Below are 21,312 nucleotides of genomic sequence, written 5' to 3'. Positions count from 1 at the left end.
GACATGGTGCGAGTCGCTTAGTGAGGCCGTCAACGTTTAATTTAATACTACGCATATTTATTCATTGTCGTCGCCAAGAGTAGCCGTAGCCTAAAGGCTGTTATTCAATTAAATTTTAAAAATTAGTTGATTCATAAAACTTTATTACTCTAAATAAACAGCATTTACAATAAAATAGTCAATAATCTATGTCTATAAAAGCTTTTACACAACTACTGTAAAGCCTGTGTCACACTACGCTACTTTACTAGCAGCTAGCGAAATAGCAGCTACTAAGTAGCCAATGTGACATAGGCAGTAGCAGCTACTAAGAGTAGCACGCTAGTGAAATTTTACTAGCATGGAAAGTTGAACATGTCCAACTTTCCGTGCTACTAAACTGCGCTAGTGAGTCACGTGACCAACTAGCAGCTATCAAGTAGCGACTGTCGCCCAGTGTGACAGCTTCAATAGCAGACTAGCGGCTACTTGCACCACGTGCTGTCTGCCTGATTTGTTTATTCTCGTTCATTTTGAATAATTTCTGAAGTAATCATGAGTGATCCGAAGTGGGGTGGGGGAGATGTGATTAATTTTTTTAACCTGTATAGGAAATATCCGCGTCTTTGCGACATAACCTCTATTGAGCTAAACTAGTAGTAGCAGCTAGTGAATAGACGCTACCAAAATAAGTGTGACAGGAAAAGTAGCTGCTATTTCAGTAGCTGCTACTAGGTAGCTGCTAGTAAGTAGCCAAGTGTGACACAGGCTTATAGGCTATGTCACACTACGCTACTTTACTAGCAGCTAGCGAAATAGCAGCTACTAAGTAGCCAATGTGACATAGGCAGTAGCAGCTACTAAGAGTAGCGCGCTAGTGAAATTTTACTAGCATGGAAAGTTGAACATGTCCAACTTTCCGTGCTACTAAACTGCGCTAGTGAGTCACGTGACCAACTAGCAGCTATCAAGTAGCGACTGTCGCCCAGTGTGACAGCTTCAATAGCAGACTAGCGGCTACTTGCACCACGTGCTGTCTGCCTGATTTGTTTATTCTAGTTCATTTTTTTTTAATTTCTGAAGTAATCATGAGTGATCCGAAGTGGGGTGGGGGAGATGTGATTAATTTTTTGAACCTGTATAGGAAATATCCGTGTCTTTGGGACATAACCTCTCTTGAGCTAAACTAGTAGTAGCAGCTAGTGAATAGAGGCTACCAAATAAGTGTGACAGGAAAAGTAGCAGCTATTTCAGTAGCTGCTACTAGGTAGCTGCTAGTAAGTAGCCAAGTGTGACACAGGCTTAACTATAACTTTTCTACCATTAAAACTCCAAAACCATAAAATTATCTTTCCCATTTATGAGATAATTATTACAGAGACATTTTAGCCTTTTTGCTATGATCTAAAACTTATATCAGTCCCTATTTATTTAAGTTAAGCCGTAAAAATAAAATAATAGTACATAATCCATATTTTTTATGAATGGAGCATTTTGGTGTTCTAAACTAATGGATTATCAAAGAAAAATTATACCGTTATTTTTTATAAGCTAACAATAAACGTTGTAATGCTATAATAGTATTAGACAACATGTCAAAATACAATTACATTAAAATTTTCAGAGATTTGGTAAACCTTTTTCAAGATGATTAACACAACATTTAATCACATAATTTTTAATGAACTCATTACTATTTAATAAAAAAATGACTCCTGTGAATATGCAAAAAAAATCACGAAACCATTACATTGTAATCGATACAGCATGCTCATTCATTTTAACAAAACTAGAAGAAGACTTGGAAACAAAATGTGAAATAAACATTCTTCAAATTACCACACTAAATTGAGAAAAAAATCAACAAATACCATGTAATAATTTTGTACTGTAACTTAAAATGTTACAAAACTGCTATTTAACTGTTAAACAATTGGAAGACGTACAGTATACTTTGGTAATCGGATATTATATAAAAATTATTTGAAAATTGAATACGGTAAGTTATATCATTTAACAAAAACGACTCCATTGTTTGAAGCATATTAAGCTTAGGCCTATGTTTTTGAAAAGTAATATGATATCTGACATAAAAAATTCAAACATTGCATTTTGATTACTAAAGTACATTGTATATTATTTACATGTTAATTTTTAAAACACTGCCTATTCACAGCCATGTTATTACAATTTTTAGTTAAGCTTATTAAAATATTTATTTCCTCAGGTTATTACAACTTTTACCATCAATTGTTGTTTTTAACATACATGTTACTAAAATTTTAATCAGCTGGTCACTTTCTAAAACATATATTTTTAGGAAGTTATGCCATCCAAGTTTGGAAATTAAGTAAAAATAATGTAAAACAAATAAATAGTAAGGAAATAAACAATAAACAATGAATATTGTTCAGATTTAATAAATATAAAATTAATTAATTTATGTTCAAACTAAAAAAAATACCCCCGCTGCAGAAAACCCGCAGACTAAGCAAATTTTCATTTGCCTGATTTGATTTTCACTTAAATATATTTCAACAACATTAGGTTTAACGAGTAACTAGGTTTTCCTGCTAGATAGGCAATAAAGTGTGTTTTTAGGAAAATAATTATTGCTTGCTATAGAATAAATAAATTTGCCAAGATTGATCAAAATAAATCCATAGACAAGCAATCCATAACAATTTAATTATCTATACTATTATAAAAAAGAGGTGGTGTCTGTGTGTATGGGAAAAGTAAACGCGAAAACTACTGGTCGGATCGGGCTGAAATTCGGCATGATGATAGCTCATATTCCCGATTAACATATAGGCATATTTTTATCCCAAAAATCCTTCCGGGCTCCGCCCCAGTGGCTCTGGAGCAAAGGTTCCCATGTTAACCTTATGAGAAATGGAATTAATGAATCTTAACAGCTGTTTCAATTAAACAAGTTGGTTCTGTTCTATGATTTTCAATAGCATTAAAGTTACAAGGATCACCAACAGGGTGCAGCACTAGCATTATTTCTTTTACATTTATGACAACAGCTAATTTGCAACCAAAAGGTGAGTGAGCGTAGCGAACGAACTTCAACCTGGAGGCGAGTGAGCGTAGCGAACGAGCTAACCTGAAGGCAAGTGAGCGTAGCGAACGAGCTAACCTGAAGGAAAGTGAGCGCAGCGAACGAGCTCTAACCTAAAGGTGAGTGAGCGTAGCGAACGAACTTCAAAAAGAACCGAAATTTCTTAAACCATGTCCTCACTCATAACTGCTATAAGCATTTGATACTTATATGCCAACCCCGTACGAAGGACGGGTACTCTGCTAGTTCTCTATAAGAATAACATGGGGATTTTAATTTTAACATTTTTAGAATTTTCTTTGTAACCAATAACCGTACAAAAAGCTCAATTTTTTTAAATCATTTGTTTTTTAAGCTCTTTAAAATGGTTTAAAGGTAAATTAGGAAAAGTTATGTTTTGAGAGTAAAAATTAAAAAAAAACTTTACCCCATAAAACACCCCACAAAACCCCGTTCCCATGTGCTAATCATGCTGGTTCGCGAACTCCTTAAAATAAAAGTGGGTTTACACGTTTGTGCAAAATTTCATTAAATTTTTGATCGAGTTATCGTGCTAACGGACACAAATATATATATATATATATATAATATGTGAATTTAAACAGATGTTGTTTTTGACCTCTGGGGACATTAAAACAAAGAAAGTAAATCAGTCCCGAGCCCAGGTCTTAACACGAGACCTACGGTAATAGCTTATTACCGTTAAGCTATGAAGTTTGTTAAAAAAAAGCATGATTTATGACTTGACAAATGTTTTGAGTTATGGTTGGGAATTTTAAAATTATTAAAAACGTCTTAAATGAAACAGATATGTTGACAAATTATTCTACAATAAAAATCAGTATAACTAATCCTACAGGCACAACAGTCTATTTAAGCACTTAATTAATTAATTGTCCAACATACTGAAATGTGCTTCCCTCATTTAAAATATGTCCTGAAATATCAGGGAAAGTTAGGAAATTCAACCCATTTACATTCCATCGAGAAGGGAATGGAAAGGCATTCTAGACTAAATAAAGGGAGCCAACGCATAATTGTAGGGATGTTTACCGGTTATAGATCGGTTTTAAACATCTAGGAATAATTAGGGCTACCAACGCAGATATTATGCAATAAAAGTAGAATATAACAAACACCTGAGCCTAGATTGTTCAGCTCTAGCCCAGTTGAGGTTCGAAACCCTAGGAACAGCGGTGATAAGGCCAAAAATTATTATGTAAAATGGATGTCCTACAGACAGGATACACCCATTCAGGCGGGTCCTAGCTTTGGTTAGGGAAAATCAGGACAGGCCCTCCTTTTTCTAGTATTAACACAGGCAAAAGGGTCTGAAGTCCCCGACGGGTGGCAATCCTACCTACAGCTGTTAGGATTCGCTAGGAGTCAGGAGAGGCTACAAAAGCCTATAAGGTCAAAGTATTAAAGGGTAGCCGTACCCAAACTCCTCTTTCACACAAAAATATGGACCACCTTCTACAAAAGATTTTTACCAATTTTTTGGCTGTAACATCGCTGTGTACTGTCTCAATCCTACTAATTTCTAATAATGCGAACATCATCGTTTATTTAATATCTCTTCACCTAAAATGAGGATATGAAAGTAGCTGACAGCGCTTACTTGGCTGAGGGATACTGTAAAGAGAAATACATCTGTTTAGAATTCAGAATAGAATGCGAACTCAACGTTGCAATAGTTTTATACAACTAAAATACGGATGAAATGTAAAAACATTAAAAATCTATTTTACTCCATCAAACACAAAGTTAAGATGGCAGCAAAATATTCTACATTATTTCTGAGACAACAACTAATTTTAGAATCTAATTTGTATTTACATGTCTGAGTGTAACCTATATGAAATTTACAATAAATCCTAATACCTATTAGAATAACAATATTACACGACAAAAGATTAAAGGTAGTATACAAATATTATAATCTGTAACAAATGAGCAAATCACCAAAGGCAAGAAATAAGCAGACATTTTTTAAGGAATTTTAATGTGTGCTGGTGACAATAAAAAAAAAAAAAACTATGTAGGTTTGGAAGCAAAATGAGTAAAAAAAAAAACTAAGCTTGAGTAAAAACCCTACAAAAGCAAATATTTTTTTCCAATCAATCGAAATCTGAAATATTCACACCATGACTTAGTGCTTATCATATTTTTAATTCTCAAAATTGAACACTAACATGAAATGTGCAGTGAAAATTTATATTTAGAATGTGTAATTGACGTTTTGTAAAACTTGCATTGATTATTTTTGTGTTTACACCATTAAACACTAATTCAACATTGGATACTCTAAAAAAAATTTAGTCAAACTGCTGCTTCTCCTAAATCTTATATGGAAAAAAGAAAATTGTACAGAAATATGTACGGTATACAACTGGATATATTTGATGAACAAACATAAGTACAAGGAAATTCGAGGTTTGTATTACTCAATATGTTTTGGAACAAAAGATTGTATTAATATTCAAATATAGTTGGCTAAAGAACATAATTCAAGGAATTTCAAGGACCTTAATATTACAAATAAGATGTTCAATACATGGTTTATAGCACCAACTCTTATCACATAAGTACAAAATGCCTAGCTTACGTCAATAAACTGCGAAAGAAATGCAAAACAGAAACTTAGAGTAAAATAAAAACTTTTAAATAGCACTGTCACACATGATCAAATCAAAATTAAAACAAGACATCAGTATAAAAAAAACTTTAAAAATGCATTGTTCAACACAGTAAATAGCCATAACCAAAAAAACAATGGAATTAGTCATAATTCTAATGTTTGTGACACTATACTAAACTAATAACTTACCTACTATTATTCCTACAGTGCATACTATTTACAATATTTAAAATATATATGTTTGTAAAAAAAGCAAAAAAATAACAGTAGTTTACAAGTTTCCCTAACAGAGAGTTTCAAGTAGTTGTTTCGGTGCACAGTTGGGTTTTACCGGTGAAGTAAACATGAGCTTGGAAAACAATAAATCACCAAAAATAAACTTTCTCTGTGTGATGATAAATAAACATACTTAAAGCTGTTATTCACTGAAAAACACTAAAAAGATGATTTGATTTTTTTTAACTTAGACTGATACAAAACGTTCAACATTTTCATTTATTTTTACCTTAAGGTACAATGAATGGACATTTCCTGTCGATAAGGGTTATTTGGTTTTTCAATAAGCATCTTTTAATTAAATATGCAAACCCTTAATAAAAGAAAAAAAACTAAAACCATCCATTTTACCTTAAAAATTTAAATAATCATCCTTAGTAATCAGGAAACATTTGAATACTTCTCCTGTGATATCTCGAGTAAAAACGACCCCAGCATAAACAGCAACACAGAAAAAACCAATTAAATTTGCCACACAATTACGAAAAAAAAAAAAATTTCTTGCGGGCCTACTTAAAAAATTTTATTTTTAAAGCTAGTTTGAAAAAATCCCAAAACATATTCTCTCTCAACAAGATCAAGAAACTTCTCCCCATCGTGATAAAAAAACACTTTAAATGCACGAGACGGACATATCTAATAGGCAAAGCGCAAGTTGGGATCGTAGCCGAGTTTGTCGAGGTTAGGGATGCAGGCGAAGTTAACCATTGGTGGAGGTCCGCACATGAGAACCAGCGTGTCCGCCGCAGGAGGAAAAAGATGTTTTTGGATCATTTCGGAGTTGACAAAACCTGTGCTGTACTTCCAATCTGGAAATAAAACATGAGAGTTATCAGTGCTGCAAATCCAGCTTTTTCAGACGTGAAAAGAAAACGAAAAGTGAAAAGGTTGCAGTTTAAGCCAATAATAAAACATTTAAAAAACTTAAAACAAATCCACTTAGGCCTACTGTACATTAGACAAAATTCTCCCCTTAAAATAATTGGCCAAAAGGGATTGTCTTGCCATACAAGCAGGAATGCAGGCTTGTGGGTCTTGACAATCGCTATTTTGGCTGTGTTTCGCTCAAACATTCTCCCGCCGCTGACTATTTTTACGGTTATGTCATCCTCTTGATGACATCATAAAATTCTGACTCCATCTTGGTTGCAACGTATCTTCATTGGAGGGGTGGTAGGAGAAAAGGTGGGGGTTATTACTGATATTCTGCAAGTGTAACGTTGATGATAACTGATGATGATGACTGCCCCAAAGAAATAGGAAAAAATCTAACTACTTGATCTTTGACAGACATGGTTGGATAAAACAAAAGGTCGAAACTAAAGATCAGATAATGGAGACTCTACTCTGTACCGGTTATGATTGTAAAACAAATCCATCATCAGCCACAAATTCTAAACGTCATATTTTTCTTACACGTCACAATTTGCACACCTCTGTAAAGGAAAGTTTTCGACGAGTTATATCTGACACCAGTATTGTGATTTTTATCACCCCCACCAAATTCTACCTGTTCCCCCCTCTACGCAACACTCTTGTCGTTAAAGCAATTAATTCAATGGAAAATTACCATTCTAACCAAGTATGAATTGCACTCTGTGATTCAATTTATGTGTTGTCGAACTTTATATGATGTTTGAACAGGTCTATTAAAGTTAAAAAAGTTTTAGAATTTTTTTTATAGGGTTATGAGCTCCGAAATGTACATTGCCTTCTCCGAGATGGAAAGGTTAAATATAAAAAAAACAATCTAACCTTCAGAGGGAGTGTCTACTGTGTACCAAAGTTTAAACTGTGCACTGTGTTTCTGTACTACTTCCTCCAGTTCCTCCCTCAGCAGAATGTCTTTCTCTGATTGATTGGCAAACAGCAGCGCCATCTTGGTGGTGTCCTGAGGGTCCTTGGTGATGTGTCGGATCAGCTGCAACATCGGTGTGATTCCTGTCCCTCCTGCAACAGTCGAGTTAAAATAACATGTGTGTTCCCACGTGAAGTGATGATGGGATTACCACCAGTCGCAAGGAGTTTACACGACCCACATTTTATAGTCAATCTTTAGGATTTAGTTCACCTCAGAAAGCCATTGATGGCAAAGTGTATTGTTGAGAGTTGTACAGTTATATGTTCAGTGTTTAGTCACATTTCGTAGACAAATTGAATCAGTCACGTGAACTGATAAAAAAAAAACAGAATAAAAGGTGTTTAAGGGTAAGAAAGTGTATCCTTGAAAGGGATGCAGAGGTTAATCAACTGATTGCATTGTGGTGACTGTTCAAGAGCCTACAACTCCGTAGCAGTGTGCTGTGGCTTCAATATAGGCTAGCATACTTACTAAACAAACAAACACAAAAACCACTAGTAACAAACAAAACGCAAGCCTGGAATGCAAAAATGTAAGCTGTTGAGTACTGTTCATGACTGAAAAATTAACCAGTTTGATCTAAAGTCGTCGGTAATGAACTCTTGGTGATCAGAAACAAACTCACTTGGCGTCATTCCCACGGAGTGTATTCCATGAATGTACCATTGTGGTATAAGCAACATGAGGAAGTCAGTAGTGCAAAGGTAGACAGCCCATTACGAACCAGCTGTCTTCTTAACATCCTAAGATAACCTACTAACCTACAGTGCTAATTCATTGGTTCAGTTTATTTTTGTAGTATCAGCTCATTGTTTGTTTTACTTGATACGATCCTTGATGCTAACGTCTTTCAGGCTCATGTGGTTGAATAAATGCAAAGTTTAAGGACACAGTACACAGGTGTATAACAATGAAGATTCTTGAGTTTGGCTATGACTATCATTAACCACAGCTGGTACTCTGTTCCAAGACACAAAAGGGAATAAAAGATTTACTAACCAGCGATCATAGCCACTTTGCTGACGGTGACGATTCGAGGAGGATCTTTCCTCAACAATTTGAGGGAGAATCTTCCTCCACCAAGGTACTTGAGTCGGCCGCTGGGACCTCTCACGTCGATAAAGTCTCCGACCTTCATGTTGTTCAGATACTGACTCATCTTACCACCGGCAGGGAATTTAGGATGAACGTCTTTTAAATAAACCTGTGAACAAATGGTAAGTTGTATTGAACAAGCTTGAGTGTAAAATCTTGGACTATAGAACTAGGTGTTCCATTCCCATGTAAAAGTTGTTCCCAAGCGAGTTTAGAATCAAAATGGATGTAGATGAATTAAGCTAACAACAGAGTGTGCACCATACTCTTTGGTAGTATCACCAAAAGACAAGCTACAGTAAACGGAAACAAAATGGTTGTCAGCTAAGTGGTTACCGTCTCAAACTTTGGTAAGAGGACACTTAATTTTTTCATATCCACAAAAATTAGACAGATTTAAACCGCTTTCTCTTAAAAGTGTTTGTAATTGCTTCATTCAAAATGCAACTTGTGTAAACCCACACAAAATCAAACAAGTTCATTTAGTTGTAATTGTTTCAAAGTCAGTTAAATAACAAGAAATCAACACTAGTGTCTAAATTCAATGATTCAAATATAGTACTTGTTGTTGTACAAAAATATTATTTAAATGATAGTGTACCTTAACAACGAGATCCATGTAGCCGATGTCGTCATCCGAGGTAACGGGAGTGTAAGAGCGGATGATTGGCTCGTTGTCTATGGTAGCAGAGAGAAAGATATGTTGGCCGATCGGCAAACCTACAGAAAATAATCTCAATTACAGAAACAGTTGATGACATAACAACAAAGACGTGGCTGCTGTCTTAGCGTTTAATTCAGGTGGTTGTTTATTTTATATCATGATGGAAAATGTCTGCAATTTTTTATATAGTTAAACTCAACATCGCCAAAAATAAACTTCAATCAAAGAAGAGATTAAAAATAAGTTGTATTTCAAGTTTAATTGAAAGTTGAGTTGCATCTACATGGTAAAAGGTACTCTCATCTTTTATGACTATTTTTAACCGTCCATGGCTGATTATTGGGCATTTGTTTTATCACTCTGATTTTATCCATTGAACTTTAGGGCTATGTGATCAAGTTATATTTATAAGCCACATGTACCAAGAGTGAATCCTACAGCTTTTTGTCATCCAAGCCAAAACATATATAAAAAAAAAAATTTTTGAACACACCATTGAAGCAGAAACTAAGTAGCCTATTATTAAATGTTCATAATTAATTATAATTTAAAATTAAAATATTAATGATATTTAGACATAATATAAAGGGTAATTTTTTTATTGGTGCGGTTTTTAAAACTAAATAAAAAAATGAAAAACAACCTGCATTGACATAAAAATGCATTTATTTGAACTACAGTGTCATGACATTAACGTTTAAAAATGATTTCTGGCATATGAGCTCCATTCCGTTTGCGTAGAAAGCCCAATCGAGAAGTCCGATTGAAAAGAATTTTCGAATACTATTTCCAGCAGCTGTGGTTGAATTCCGCCAATAACTCGACGAATTTTAGCTTCCAAGTCATTCAAAGTTTGTGGCTTGTCAGCGTATACTTGAGACTTAACATATCCCCACAGAAAGAAGTCTGTTGGCTTGATATCACACATCCACTTCAAGTTCGTTTAGCTGAGGAACGAAAAAGTCCCGTAACATTGCCCGATAGTGTTGAAACTTTAAATGACTTGGAAGCTAACATTCGTCGAGTTGTTGGCGGCATTCAACCACAGCTGCTGAAAAGAGTATTCGAAAATTGGACTTCTCGATTGGGCTTTCTACGTGAACGGAATGGAGCCCATATGCCAGAAATCATTTTTAAACGTTAATGTCATGACACTGTAGTTCAAATAAATGCATTTTTATGTCGATGCAGGTTGTTTTTCATTTTTTTATTTAGCTTTAAAAACCGCACCAATAAAAAAATCACCCTTTGATAGACATGTCTGATATTCGCTCTACACTTGTGTTAGCTGTGTTATGGCATGTAAGATTAAAAACTTTAATTTTGAAATTTTGCAGAGACTGCAAATTTTGTAAGAGGATGCAAGCTGGAGAAATTTCAGGAACAGTTTGGTTTTGTGTTAAGTAAAAACCTCAATAGCTAAAAATATTCCTGAACTAAATGAAAAGTCAGAAGAGAGGTGTAAATTAAATTAAATAGTCAAATCCATTGTACACTTTATTTAAATTAGTAAAAAGCTAAGAGATGTAGAAATTATCTATTATTAAACACAATCTTGTAAGTTCAAGGCTCATCATTTTGATAAGGTTACGACTTTGAAGATTTGTCAATTCATATTTTCTAAACTCACAAAATGAAAATTATGTTGCGTTATTAAAACAACAACCTTGATTAAGTTGTTAACCAAACAAAACTAAGCAGCTTGGGTTTCAAAGAATGCAACTTTTTTTATACTGTACTCAGGTTATCAACAGTCATCCTACAAACACTTTACCGGTAGTCTATTTTGTTGTTAAGATTAAATGGGGCTTAAAATCCTAATTGACTAAAATAATCTAATATGATGACTAAGTAAGAATTTTGTTATGTAAACTAATGCCCACAAAATAAACAAATGAAATCAATATCAAATTAAATCTACTTAGTTTTTAAACATAAAGTAACTGAAACTTTATGTATGCCTAAATTATAAACATCCAGTGACAAGTAATGTTTTTCTCTGTGATTTTAAGTGAAAATTTAGTCTCTATGGGTACTAAATCATGTTTTTGTAACATGGTTTTTGTAGGTAAATAATTAAGCTTACCCGAACTTGGAATTTGTTGGACAAAAATAAGTTGTCAAAAAGGTTGAATTATAATGGTTTTGCTACCTACTGACAAAGTGATTGAAAATAGAAAAGCTTCGGTTTTGATTTAACAACTTATTTTAATTCAAATCAAATCATCCTTTATTGCCATAAAACTTAACTTCAGCATTGGCATGACTCAAATGCAATGCAATTAATTACACAATAACTTAATATAGGACAAACAGGGACAAATAAAAAAAAACCTTTAAAATCTCTAAAAATCTAATACTTAAAAATTCATAGACACTATAAAACGCTCCCTACAGTAAATTCATAAATACCCTCCCAAAACTTATCTGGGACATTTCAACCCTCAGACAATTAGACGACCCATTGTTCATAGATCTTCATAGCAGAGTGGTGAATATTAAACTAGAAAGATAGTTTACAAATTCTACAGGTAAGAGCAGGATAACTTACTTGCCAATTTGGCTTTATGATCTGAAAAATTTTAATAAATATTTGGAACAATTGGATAACTTCTTGATCAGCATTGTATGTGTTATTAAATTTACGGAAAGTAAATAAAGATACGTCTTATAACACTTAAAATATATATTTACGCTTATACTGTTACTCACAAGACGGTAAATATACAAAATTGGGTCTGATGATGATTGGAGTGTCCAATCGAAATCGATCACCACTTACCATCTTTTGTATATTTACCGTCTTGTGAGTAACAGTATAAGCGTAAATATATGTTTTAAGTGTTTTAAGACGTACCCTATCTTTTTTTACTTTCCGTAACAATTGGAATCACAAGTAGTTCAGTTAATTTAAAGTTTACTGTAAGCATAACACTGCTATATCTAGACAAGATTTGTAGTTATAGTTTGGTTATAAAGACAACATTTTCGCTTGATTTTTAAAGCATTAACAATAAAGCCTAACCAAACGTGAGTAGCCAGTCATTTTTGAACTTAGAATCTTAAAAGTTATAGTATTTTATCAGTCTGTAAACAATTTTTAATGAAGGTAAAGTGCAATTTCTCACCTAAAATATGATTCTCTGATGGCAGGGCGAAGCGAAACTTCTTCGTGTCATGGCTTATATCAATTTTCTCTGCAAGCATGAGAGGGACTTTTGCGGTAGAGTCGACGAGTGTAATTGGACGTTTCTTCTTCGTGAACCAATATGTTGTTAGAATAATGCATGATAGGACAGCCCCAACGCCGACAATAACTGGCAGTGTCTAAAAATAAAAATGTAGGTAGCCTAAATACAGTTATTTAGTTTAGTGTACGACTACGCACCCAAAGATGGAGTAATCTCCTAAACGGCCATGCTATAACAAATAAGGATTGCAAAGGCAGTACCTATGTAACCTTATTTATATATCCACATGCAATCTGCGACACTGAAAAATCATAGATAGATACCAATATGTATATAATATCATAGGTCAAATTACAAAAAAGAGGAAGAATGAGTGTGTGTGAGTTAAAACAAACCTTAATCAAGAAAGCTAAGATTACCTTTACTATCTAACCCAGGGTTGCTATCTGTCCCGATTCTGTCAGTACAGTCCTGATTTCAATCCCTTGTGCCAGTGTTTATGCCCATTTTTATCTGGGGGAGGGGGAGTCCATCCCGATTTTCCCCCAACCAAAGGTGGCAACCCTTATCCAACCTTACCGTACATATAATATCAAAATAAATATGTGGAAGAAAATGTAGCGTTTAAGAGCAATGTTTCTCTGTTTACGGTGGATATGCAAAGACTCTTGTTTTTTGTTCGCTTATAATTTCAGCTCTATTGAGGCTTACACGCTCCCTGTGGTGAATTGATATGTACTAGCCTACAGCTGGTCTAACAGACATGGCCATCGTCCGTCAACAAACACTAGTGTAGCGGTTAAGTTGATGGCAATGTTAAACATTTATTTTACAGCTAAATGTTGATACTGTGAGTTGTAATCTGGTTGGTTTGAGTTTGTCATTGTAAGTTGTTTTGTGTGTGCTTATAGGCCTAGGTCTAGTTTATTGTGTTTGAGCCTAGGCATACGTTACTTTGCACTAAGTTTACACTAGACCTATGGCTAACACATAGACCTAGATGCAGTCTATTATGGATGTAAATGGGTAAGTCATAGTGTTCTTTTAGGCCTTATCGCAGTACATTTTACCCCCTTTAAAATTTGGAAGGCCAACATCACATAATCTACTGGGGTTTTGTGATTTTAATAGAAATGGTTTTACTTAATTTATAGAGAAGTAAGCAACCTTATACTTACAACATTAGACTGGATCATTTTGGCTATATCCTCATAGAAGCCCTGAAAAAAAATAATACTATGATAAAAAATGTTTATCGCCAAAGAAAGTAATAGTTAAACAATATTAACAAATTGAGTCGATCATTAACAAGTTTTAACCCTTCGAGTGTTATGTGTCGTAAAAGCGACTCATAACACATCCGCTGTAGTGTTATGTGTCGCTTTTGCGACTCACAAACACTGTTTACGGCGACGGCTCTGGGAATGACTGAATCGGATTGACTGGATCGAGTTAGGTATAGTTTTTTTTTTCAGCAGATTCAGAGCTTTCTCCTGATGTCTGTTTCTATACGCTTTTCATTTTAGTTCCGAAAATATTGTAGCAGACAGCTGACGTGCGTATTTGTAAACAGCTTGGTTAACCTCGCACCGATGACTGATGTGTTTTACTACGTTTATCATTGTTTTAGTGTTAAAAATCAAAAGTAATGATATACGTGGTGCATTATAAGAAGGTTTAAGTGATTTTGAAGGGCTGGTTGATGATCCTGAAGAAGTAGGTAGTGATATTGATGTAAATTATCAGCCAGATTCCTAGCTATGGTTAGGCTATGCATTCTTAGCTAAACGCTATGTACCGTACCGAAATCTGTTTTTTGCCCATAACTTATTTATTTGCAAACCTACTTCCTTATATTATTATATTTTTGGAATCCTCATACAATTCTGAACAAAGTGGCTATTTTAAAATATTTGTGGACCTATAAATGATAACAATTTGTTGAGCGCAAACATAATTTTTTTAATTTATTTTAGAATTTTTGAAAAATGTTAACCCCACAAAAATTGTTGAACATTTTTTTGTAATGTTTTATATGTTACATTGAAGCCCATAATTTCCCAAACAAAATTATATATCAAACAGTATACTTTACATTGTTTTTATGTTTCTAAGATACATTTTAATAAAACCCTGCGATTGCGCAATAAATGGGCGAACATTAAGACCAAAACTAGAGACACGAGGGTTAAATTGAATTTAAATTATTTATCATCGTAAAAACTAGCAGACAGTTTATGACAATTGTCATAGTAAAAATATTATATAAATTAATCAAGATGGCTTAGTTTAGAAAAGCAATAAACTAGGCTAACTGATCTTTTAACCCACTCTTCCTTCTACAAAACAGGTTTCACGTCTCTAACCCATCTAACCCATCTGTTTTGCCATATGTTGTTACTAATCATCATATTCACAGACCAAGTGATGCACATATGCCACAGACATCCCTGTAGACCACTGCAGAGAATTCAGGGCTTTCAAATAGACCGTTACGAAGCTTTTTAATAACATTGGACAACAATGCATATGTAAAAGGTCAGTCTATTTTAATGTGACCAGCGGTCGCATATTTATGCAGTCTTTGGGTAGAAATCGGCTGTCGCATAACTTATGTGCTGGTCAATATCGCTGGTCCATATGAATGAAAAATTTAGTAATATTGCTTTAGTGAGCGTGTTAAATGATCTTATCATAGGCTATAACTTAAATGTATTTCAACCATATGTCCATTTTTAACCAAATTAAAGTAAAAACAGAAAACCCATGCTCTACCCCTCTATATCAATGTGGAAAAAATAAGTTAAACATGTGTTGTGTGCAGTCCTTCCTAAACTCACAAAGGTCAACTTCAACCCAAGCCAGACTCTGTTTATTTATGGTGGGCCCTTCATTCCATCTAAGCTACATTATAGTAAGCTTAATAAATTGCACATGTAGGCTATGGGATTCAATCCCGCGCATGTAGAAAGACTTAAACGCTACACACGTCAGTGCAACGTCTTAGCCAATTGAGCTACCGTGCCACAAACGGCCAAACAGGTCTATTACCAGTAAAAGCACAGTAGCGCTCATGGAGGGTTTAGGATTGAATGAAAAATATCAAGCAAAAAATGTGATAACTAGGTGAAGTATCAACACTTAGTCCTATTAGGCCAGGCGCACACAGGCGGTTTTGAGTCGCGCAACAGTTGCCCGACTAAAATGTTCAACATTGTTTTAAATTGGAGTGCGCACACCAAGGAAACAGTCTAGGGACAGTCGCGCAACTGTTGCAACCGATGTTCCCGGACCCAATTTGCCATTACCAGGTTTGGTATCCATTGAACCAAGTGTAGATGCGCACACATGCAACTAAATTGTTGCTGTGTCGCTTAGTCTCACCCGAGGAATTCAACTACTCGTGGCCAGATCTGTCACTAGTGTTTGTTCTCTTTTTGTTTGTGAAGTTTTTAGAAAATTACTTAAATACGAGTTCCGTGATGAGGATGTCAAACAATTAATTGATTAAGTTGACAAGAGGCTGCCTTTATATTTAAAGTCATTGAAAGAATGTTCGGATATTAATTTGAAGAAGAAGTTGTGGGATGAAGTGTCCTTGGCAGTTACTAAAGATTGGAACAACCTAACAAAAGAGGATGAAATAAAAAATCACAACTTCAACACATACTACAGCCATTGAAATCCATTCGGATTAACGCTGTTAACGAATGTAATGTCTAATTACGTCTTAAAGACTTTAGATTCACGACTAAAAAGTTGCCTGTGTGCGCACTCCAGCTCAACTGTTGCTAGACTTCAGAGTCTCCGAGTGGGTTGCGCAACAGTCCCCCGATTAGTCGGTCAACTGTTGCGTGACTCACAATCGCCTAAGTGCGCCTGGCCTTAGTATTCTTTATCTTTCTGAATATTTTTCTGCCAACTCACTGCAGCTAACACAAACCCTTTGAGTGCCAACGTCCGGGGAACCGGACGTTTTTAAAACGATCCAAAAGTGCCGACGTCCGGCCGACCGGACGTTTTTAGAACGAGCCAAAAGTGCCAACGTCCGGCTGACCGGACGTTTCGTAATGATCGAACAGTTGTCATAACAACCGAATGGATACTCGGATTCTTTTAACCCATTTATTAACATTGAGTCGAAAGTTACTAGATGCGATACATCGATTTTCGTTGGTCGAAATATCGAAAATTCGATTTTTACGAAATTTTAACTTAAAAATCGCCAGATCGCGCTCGGCATTTTTAGCGCGACCTTCGGGAAAAATCATCGGCATTTTTTGAGCGTTACTTTTATTTCTCGCCTGGCACTCTAAGGGTTAATTTAGGGCCTGAGTGAATTTGTAAATAGGCTAGGCCTATGTTATTTAGCCTGAGTTAGGCTTAATTTATTCAACTAGTTGACCTGTCATCAATGTAATCCAGCACCTAACTAACTATAAATCACTCAAAATAGTCTTTTTACCTAGCAATAAAAAGCACCATCATCAATGATGATGCAAGCCAAATCATGAATTATATTTGCTTCAGGAAAACATTGCAAACCAAGAACTTTGCAAAAACAATGCAACTATACAGAATTGCTACAACCTACTCTAGATTTATCCCAACAACTAAAAAATAAATGAATGCTTTGGAAAAAGCTTTAGTTTAGTAAATGTTAATAATTATAAATATTGAAAAATATTAAGTACAGCACATGGGAGAAATGTGTTGCAAATCAGTTTCTTTTCGAGTAATTTAACATGTTAGTAAAATAGAAGGTAGTATATTAACTTATACCATTTTTGTTATGATTCAAACCAAGCCAAAAAACAAAACACAAGCTTTCAATAGTCACCTATCAATATAAACTGAACTTTGAAGTTCTCAATTCTTCAAAACGATTTACTCACCAATTTGATTGACCTTGGAACTCTAGCAGAAGGCAAAATCAGCAATCAGCAGTAGAACATATTTCAAACAGCTGATTGATTTCTTACTAAATGCAGTAAAGAAGAAAATCATTCAGCTGTAGAATCATTGATCATATACGTATGGAAATCCCATCAGACTTAAATAGACATTTATTGATGAAACGTGCAAAAAGTTATCTAGAGTTGTTCTTTCTGCTGCGTATGCTTAAGATTAGCTTAAGTGAAGCCTTTCTTCTAAACATCTACTACGGACTGTTCTATAGTCACATTACTACGGCATACTTCTCTGGGGCCATGCTTCGGGGTGTGATGAAGTGCTCAGGCTACAAAAATCTGCCTTGAGAGCCATAAAATCTAGCGCTCCTTTGGAACACTGTAAGCTAATCTTTAGAAGGCTTAAGGTGCATACTGTTATTGGGCAGTATATATTCTCCTCCCTTGTACATGTCCGGTCGATGTAGGTGAGCTACTAAAGACCAAATGAGATGTTCATAGCTATAATACACCATTTTCCTGCTTTTTCTTTGGAAGTTGTTCAACAAGCTCCCCCCAGAGATCAGCACTCTTCCGAAAAAACGTTTTCCAGGGTTGTACGAGACAGGCTTCTTCAAAGAGCCTATATACTACCATAGATAAGTCGGTTAGTCTATGATACTACTCCGTGAGGGAGTATTTTGATGACAAATGGTAGAGTGCACATCACCTCATCCGTAGTCATCCGCCAAGTTTTTATTTTTATTTTTGAAACATTTAAATTTAATTATTTCCTTGAAAGATAACTGATATTTATATTTAAAAATTGACACAGTTTATCCAGCTATACTGGTCAACAACGCAGCTTTGGTAATGTTGGTAATTGATGATGAGAGAATTGGGAGGATTTGCACTTTATGGCAAAAATGTAGTCGAGATTCGTTAGGCTATAATCATAAACTAAAAAAAAAAACACACACAAATTAGACTTCTTATTCCATTGTAAATTTTGAAGCTCTTTTTTCGAGTCTAGTTTATGTTTGCGACACTGATCGCTAGTGTTGACAAAATATTCTTTCCATTATTTTAAGGTCAATTTCATCATTTTTGCTTCACTGTTTGGTTTTATAACTAGGGGCGAGTTATTGTTTATGATCCCATCGTTTTATTTGGTTAAACATCAAGGTTTAAAATGACTGAAATTATAAGAAACAAATTGTAAACCAAACACGACCTCTACAGTGCACCGGAAATAACTAACAATAAAATTGTTTTCAGCTGTTCCATAAGGATGAGAAATCTACCAAGGGAATATGTTTTATCATAGACTAACCAACACATGTTTTATCTATGCTAATAATGTTGCAAATTATATATCCCGGTAACTTACAATTTCACGGCTTATAATCTCGTAATTTATGATCTCATGGTGTATTTAGCTCGTACTCATATCGTATAATCTGTTATAGTCTCCTATTTCTCAAAATATCTCTCGCCCTTTCATTGCATCCTTTTGTATTCATCATGTCTGTAATAAAATAAATAAACGGTATCAGCATTCTGACACATACTTTCTCCCATAAGATTGTCAACAACCTCTCATGAGTAAGCGGTGAGAGTAAATATACGGAAATGGGATTTGTACAATTTTCTTCAGAATTTAAAGGACTATAACATACTAAATTTTTATCAAAATCGTTCTAGCCAATTTTGGGGAAATCCGATTTTCCGTTATTTTATGGGGATTTTTATGGGAAAATAACATAATTTACCATAACTTTTGAACCGTAATTGTTACAGAAATGGGATTTGTATCATTTTGTTTAGAATATAAAGGAATATAACATACTAAATTTTTATCAAAATCGTTCGGGCCATTTTTGAGAAAATCCTATTTTTCCAGTTTTTTATGGGGTTTTATGGGAAAATCCCCATTAAAAATAAAATTTTCTAAAAAATGGCAAAAACTATCAAAATTGTAAGGATCATAACATACTCTGTTAAATCAAAACCGGATTTGTGTCTAAAATCCTATTTTTTGTTATTTTATGGGGGTTTTATGGGAAAATAACATAATTTACCATAACTTTTGAACTGTAATTTTTACAGAAATGGGATTTGTACCATTTTGTTCAGAATTTAAAGGGCTACAACATACTAAATTTTTATCAAAATCGTTCGGGCCATTTTTGAGAAAATCCGATTTTCCAGTTTTTTATGGGTTTTTATGGGAAAATCCCCATAAAAAATCAAAATTTCAAAAAAATGAAAAAAAACGCCTGGAGATACCACGGATTAGAACCTACATACCAAATTTCATTGAAATCGGACCACAGGTGTAGTCCCTAGCTCTGTACACATCCAGACACACAGACACACACACAGACATCACTTCAAAAACCACTTTTTTGGGTCCAGGGGGACCCAAAACGAATATATCCACTCAAAACTCAAACTCGAAAATTTTGACGAAAACAATACTTTCTCCATATACTATGGTATAGGGGGAGAAAGTAAAATGTAATGTAATTTTATTAAAATGTAGGTATGTAAAATGTAATTAATGTAAAATGTAATGTAATAAAATTCAAAAACTCATTATCTCAACTGAGGCCAGTTAAATCTCAAGTACCCCAATTAGGCCCTTGGCAGCTTATGTACACCAGAAACTTCTCTATGGTGAACTTTGAAGTTGTTTGCAGATAACACTAAACTGGGTTGTCAAGTCATGCAAAACTTCAAGCTTTTCCAATACTCTACAAGTTGCCTTTAAATGAGCTCAAACATTAACTTCAAATACCCCCACCGCAGCAAACCTGCACACTAAGTGAATTTCCATTTGCCTGATTGGATTTACACTAAAATGTATCCTTAAAAAAAATCAAATGTATTCCCTATTTAAATAGAGTTAGTTTAATGAGTACTTAGGTTTGCTGCAACAGGGAGGTTTGTGTTTTTTTTTTTTTTTTAAATGTTAATAGTTTAGTAATAAATAAATTCATTTTACAAATTTGATCAAAATATGTTAATAAACTAGCAAACTACAACAGTTTACTTATTATCCATGAGAATAACATGTGAATTTAAATTTTATTTTATTTTATTTTTTATTTTCTCCGTAACTATTAGGCGCATAGTAATGCTTCAACATACAAAATTATTTGTTTTTTTAAGCTCTACAAAATGGTTTGTAAAGAAATTGCTAAATTTTATGTTTTTTGGGTCAAAAATGGGAAAAACCTATTTTAACCCCATAAACCCCCATTCCCATAGTCTGATCATGCTGGTTCGCGAACTCGTTCAAATAAATGTAGGTTTAGACGTTTAAACAAAATTTCGTAAAAATCAGATCATTTTTGCTCGAGTTATCGTGCTAACGGATATATATATATATATATATATATATATATATATATATATGTAAAATAATAAAAACCAGAGTACCCTGAAATTCATTTTATATATAAATGAATTTGAATGGATGGTGTTTTTGACCTCTAGGCACCTCAAAACGAAAAAGTAGACCAGTCCCAGGTCCAGGTCTTACCATGAGTACTACGGTAATAGCTTATTCCTTTTATGGGAAATTCGCTAAAAAGTGGAGGGTACAAATTAACCAAAACAAGTAAAAAGATATTTTTGTTTACTC

At 34.3% G+C, this 21,312-nt stretch overlaps 1 protein-coding gene across 4 annotated transcripts; it reads right to left on the bottom strand.

Moving 5' to 3' along the window:
* Positions 1-122: 122 nt before the first annotated feature.
* On the bottom strand, positions 123-17,683 carry LOC128985491 (NADH-cytochrome b5 reductase 3). 4 transcript variants are annotated; one of them, XM_054405022.1, is made up of 7 exons: positions 17,615-17,683; positions 13,953-13,994; positions 12,712-12,910; positions 9,521-9,639; positions 8,824-9,028; positions 7,719-7,913; positions 123-6,772 (listed from the first exon to the last, which is right to left on the bottom strand). In XM_054405022.1, the coding sequence occupies exons 2-7, from the start codon at positions 13,968-13,970 to the stop codon at positions 6,600-6,602; spliced, it is 909 nt and encodes a 302-aa protein (XP_054260997.1). In that variant the 5' UTR covers positions 13,971-13,994; positions 17,615-17,683; the 3' UTR covers positions 123-6,599. The 4 variants fall into 4 exon arrangements, with proteins under 4 accessions (XP_054260997.1, XP_054260998.1, XP_054260996.1 ...); XM_054405023.1 differs by having other exon boundaries at positions 17,670-17,682; XM_054405021.1 differs by having other exon boundaries at positions 17,557-17,647.
* Positions 17,684-21,312: the final 3,629 nt, after the last annotated feature.

Source organism: Macrosteles quadrilineatus, unplaced genomic scaffold (genome assembly GCF_028750875.1).
Source record: "Macrosteles quadrilineatus isolate MER2022 unplaced genomic scaffold, UCM_ALF_1.0 Scaffold_2__2_contigs__length_208266976, whole genome shotgun sequence".
NCBI lineage: Eukaryota > Metazoa > Arthropoda > Insecta > Hemiptera > Cicadellidae > Macrosteles > Macrosteles quadrilineatus.
Note: the sequence above shows the minus strand (reverse complement) of the source record. Positions and strands in the feature narration are given on the sequence as shown.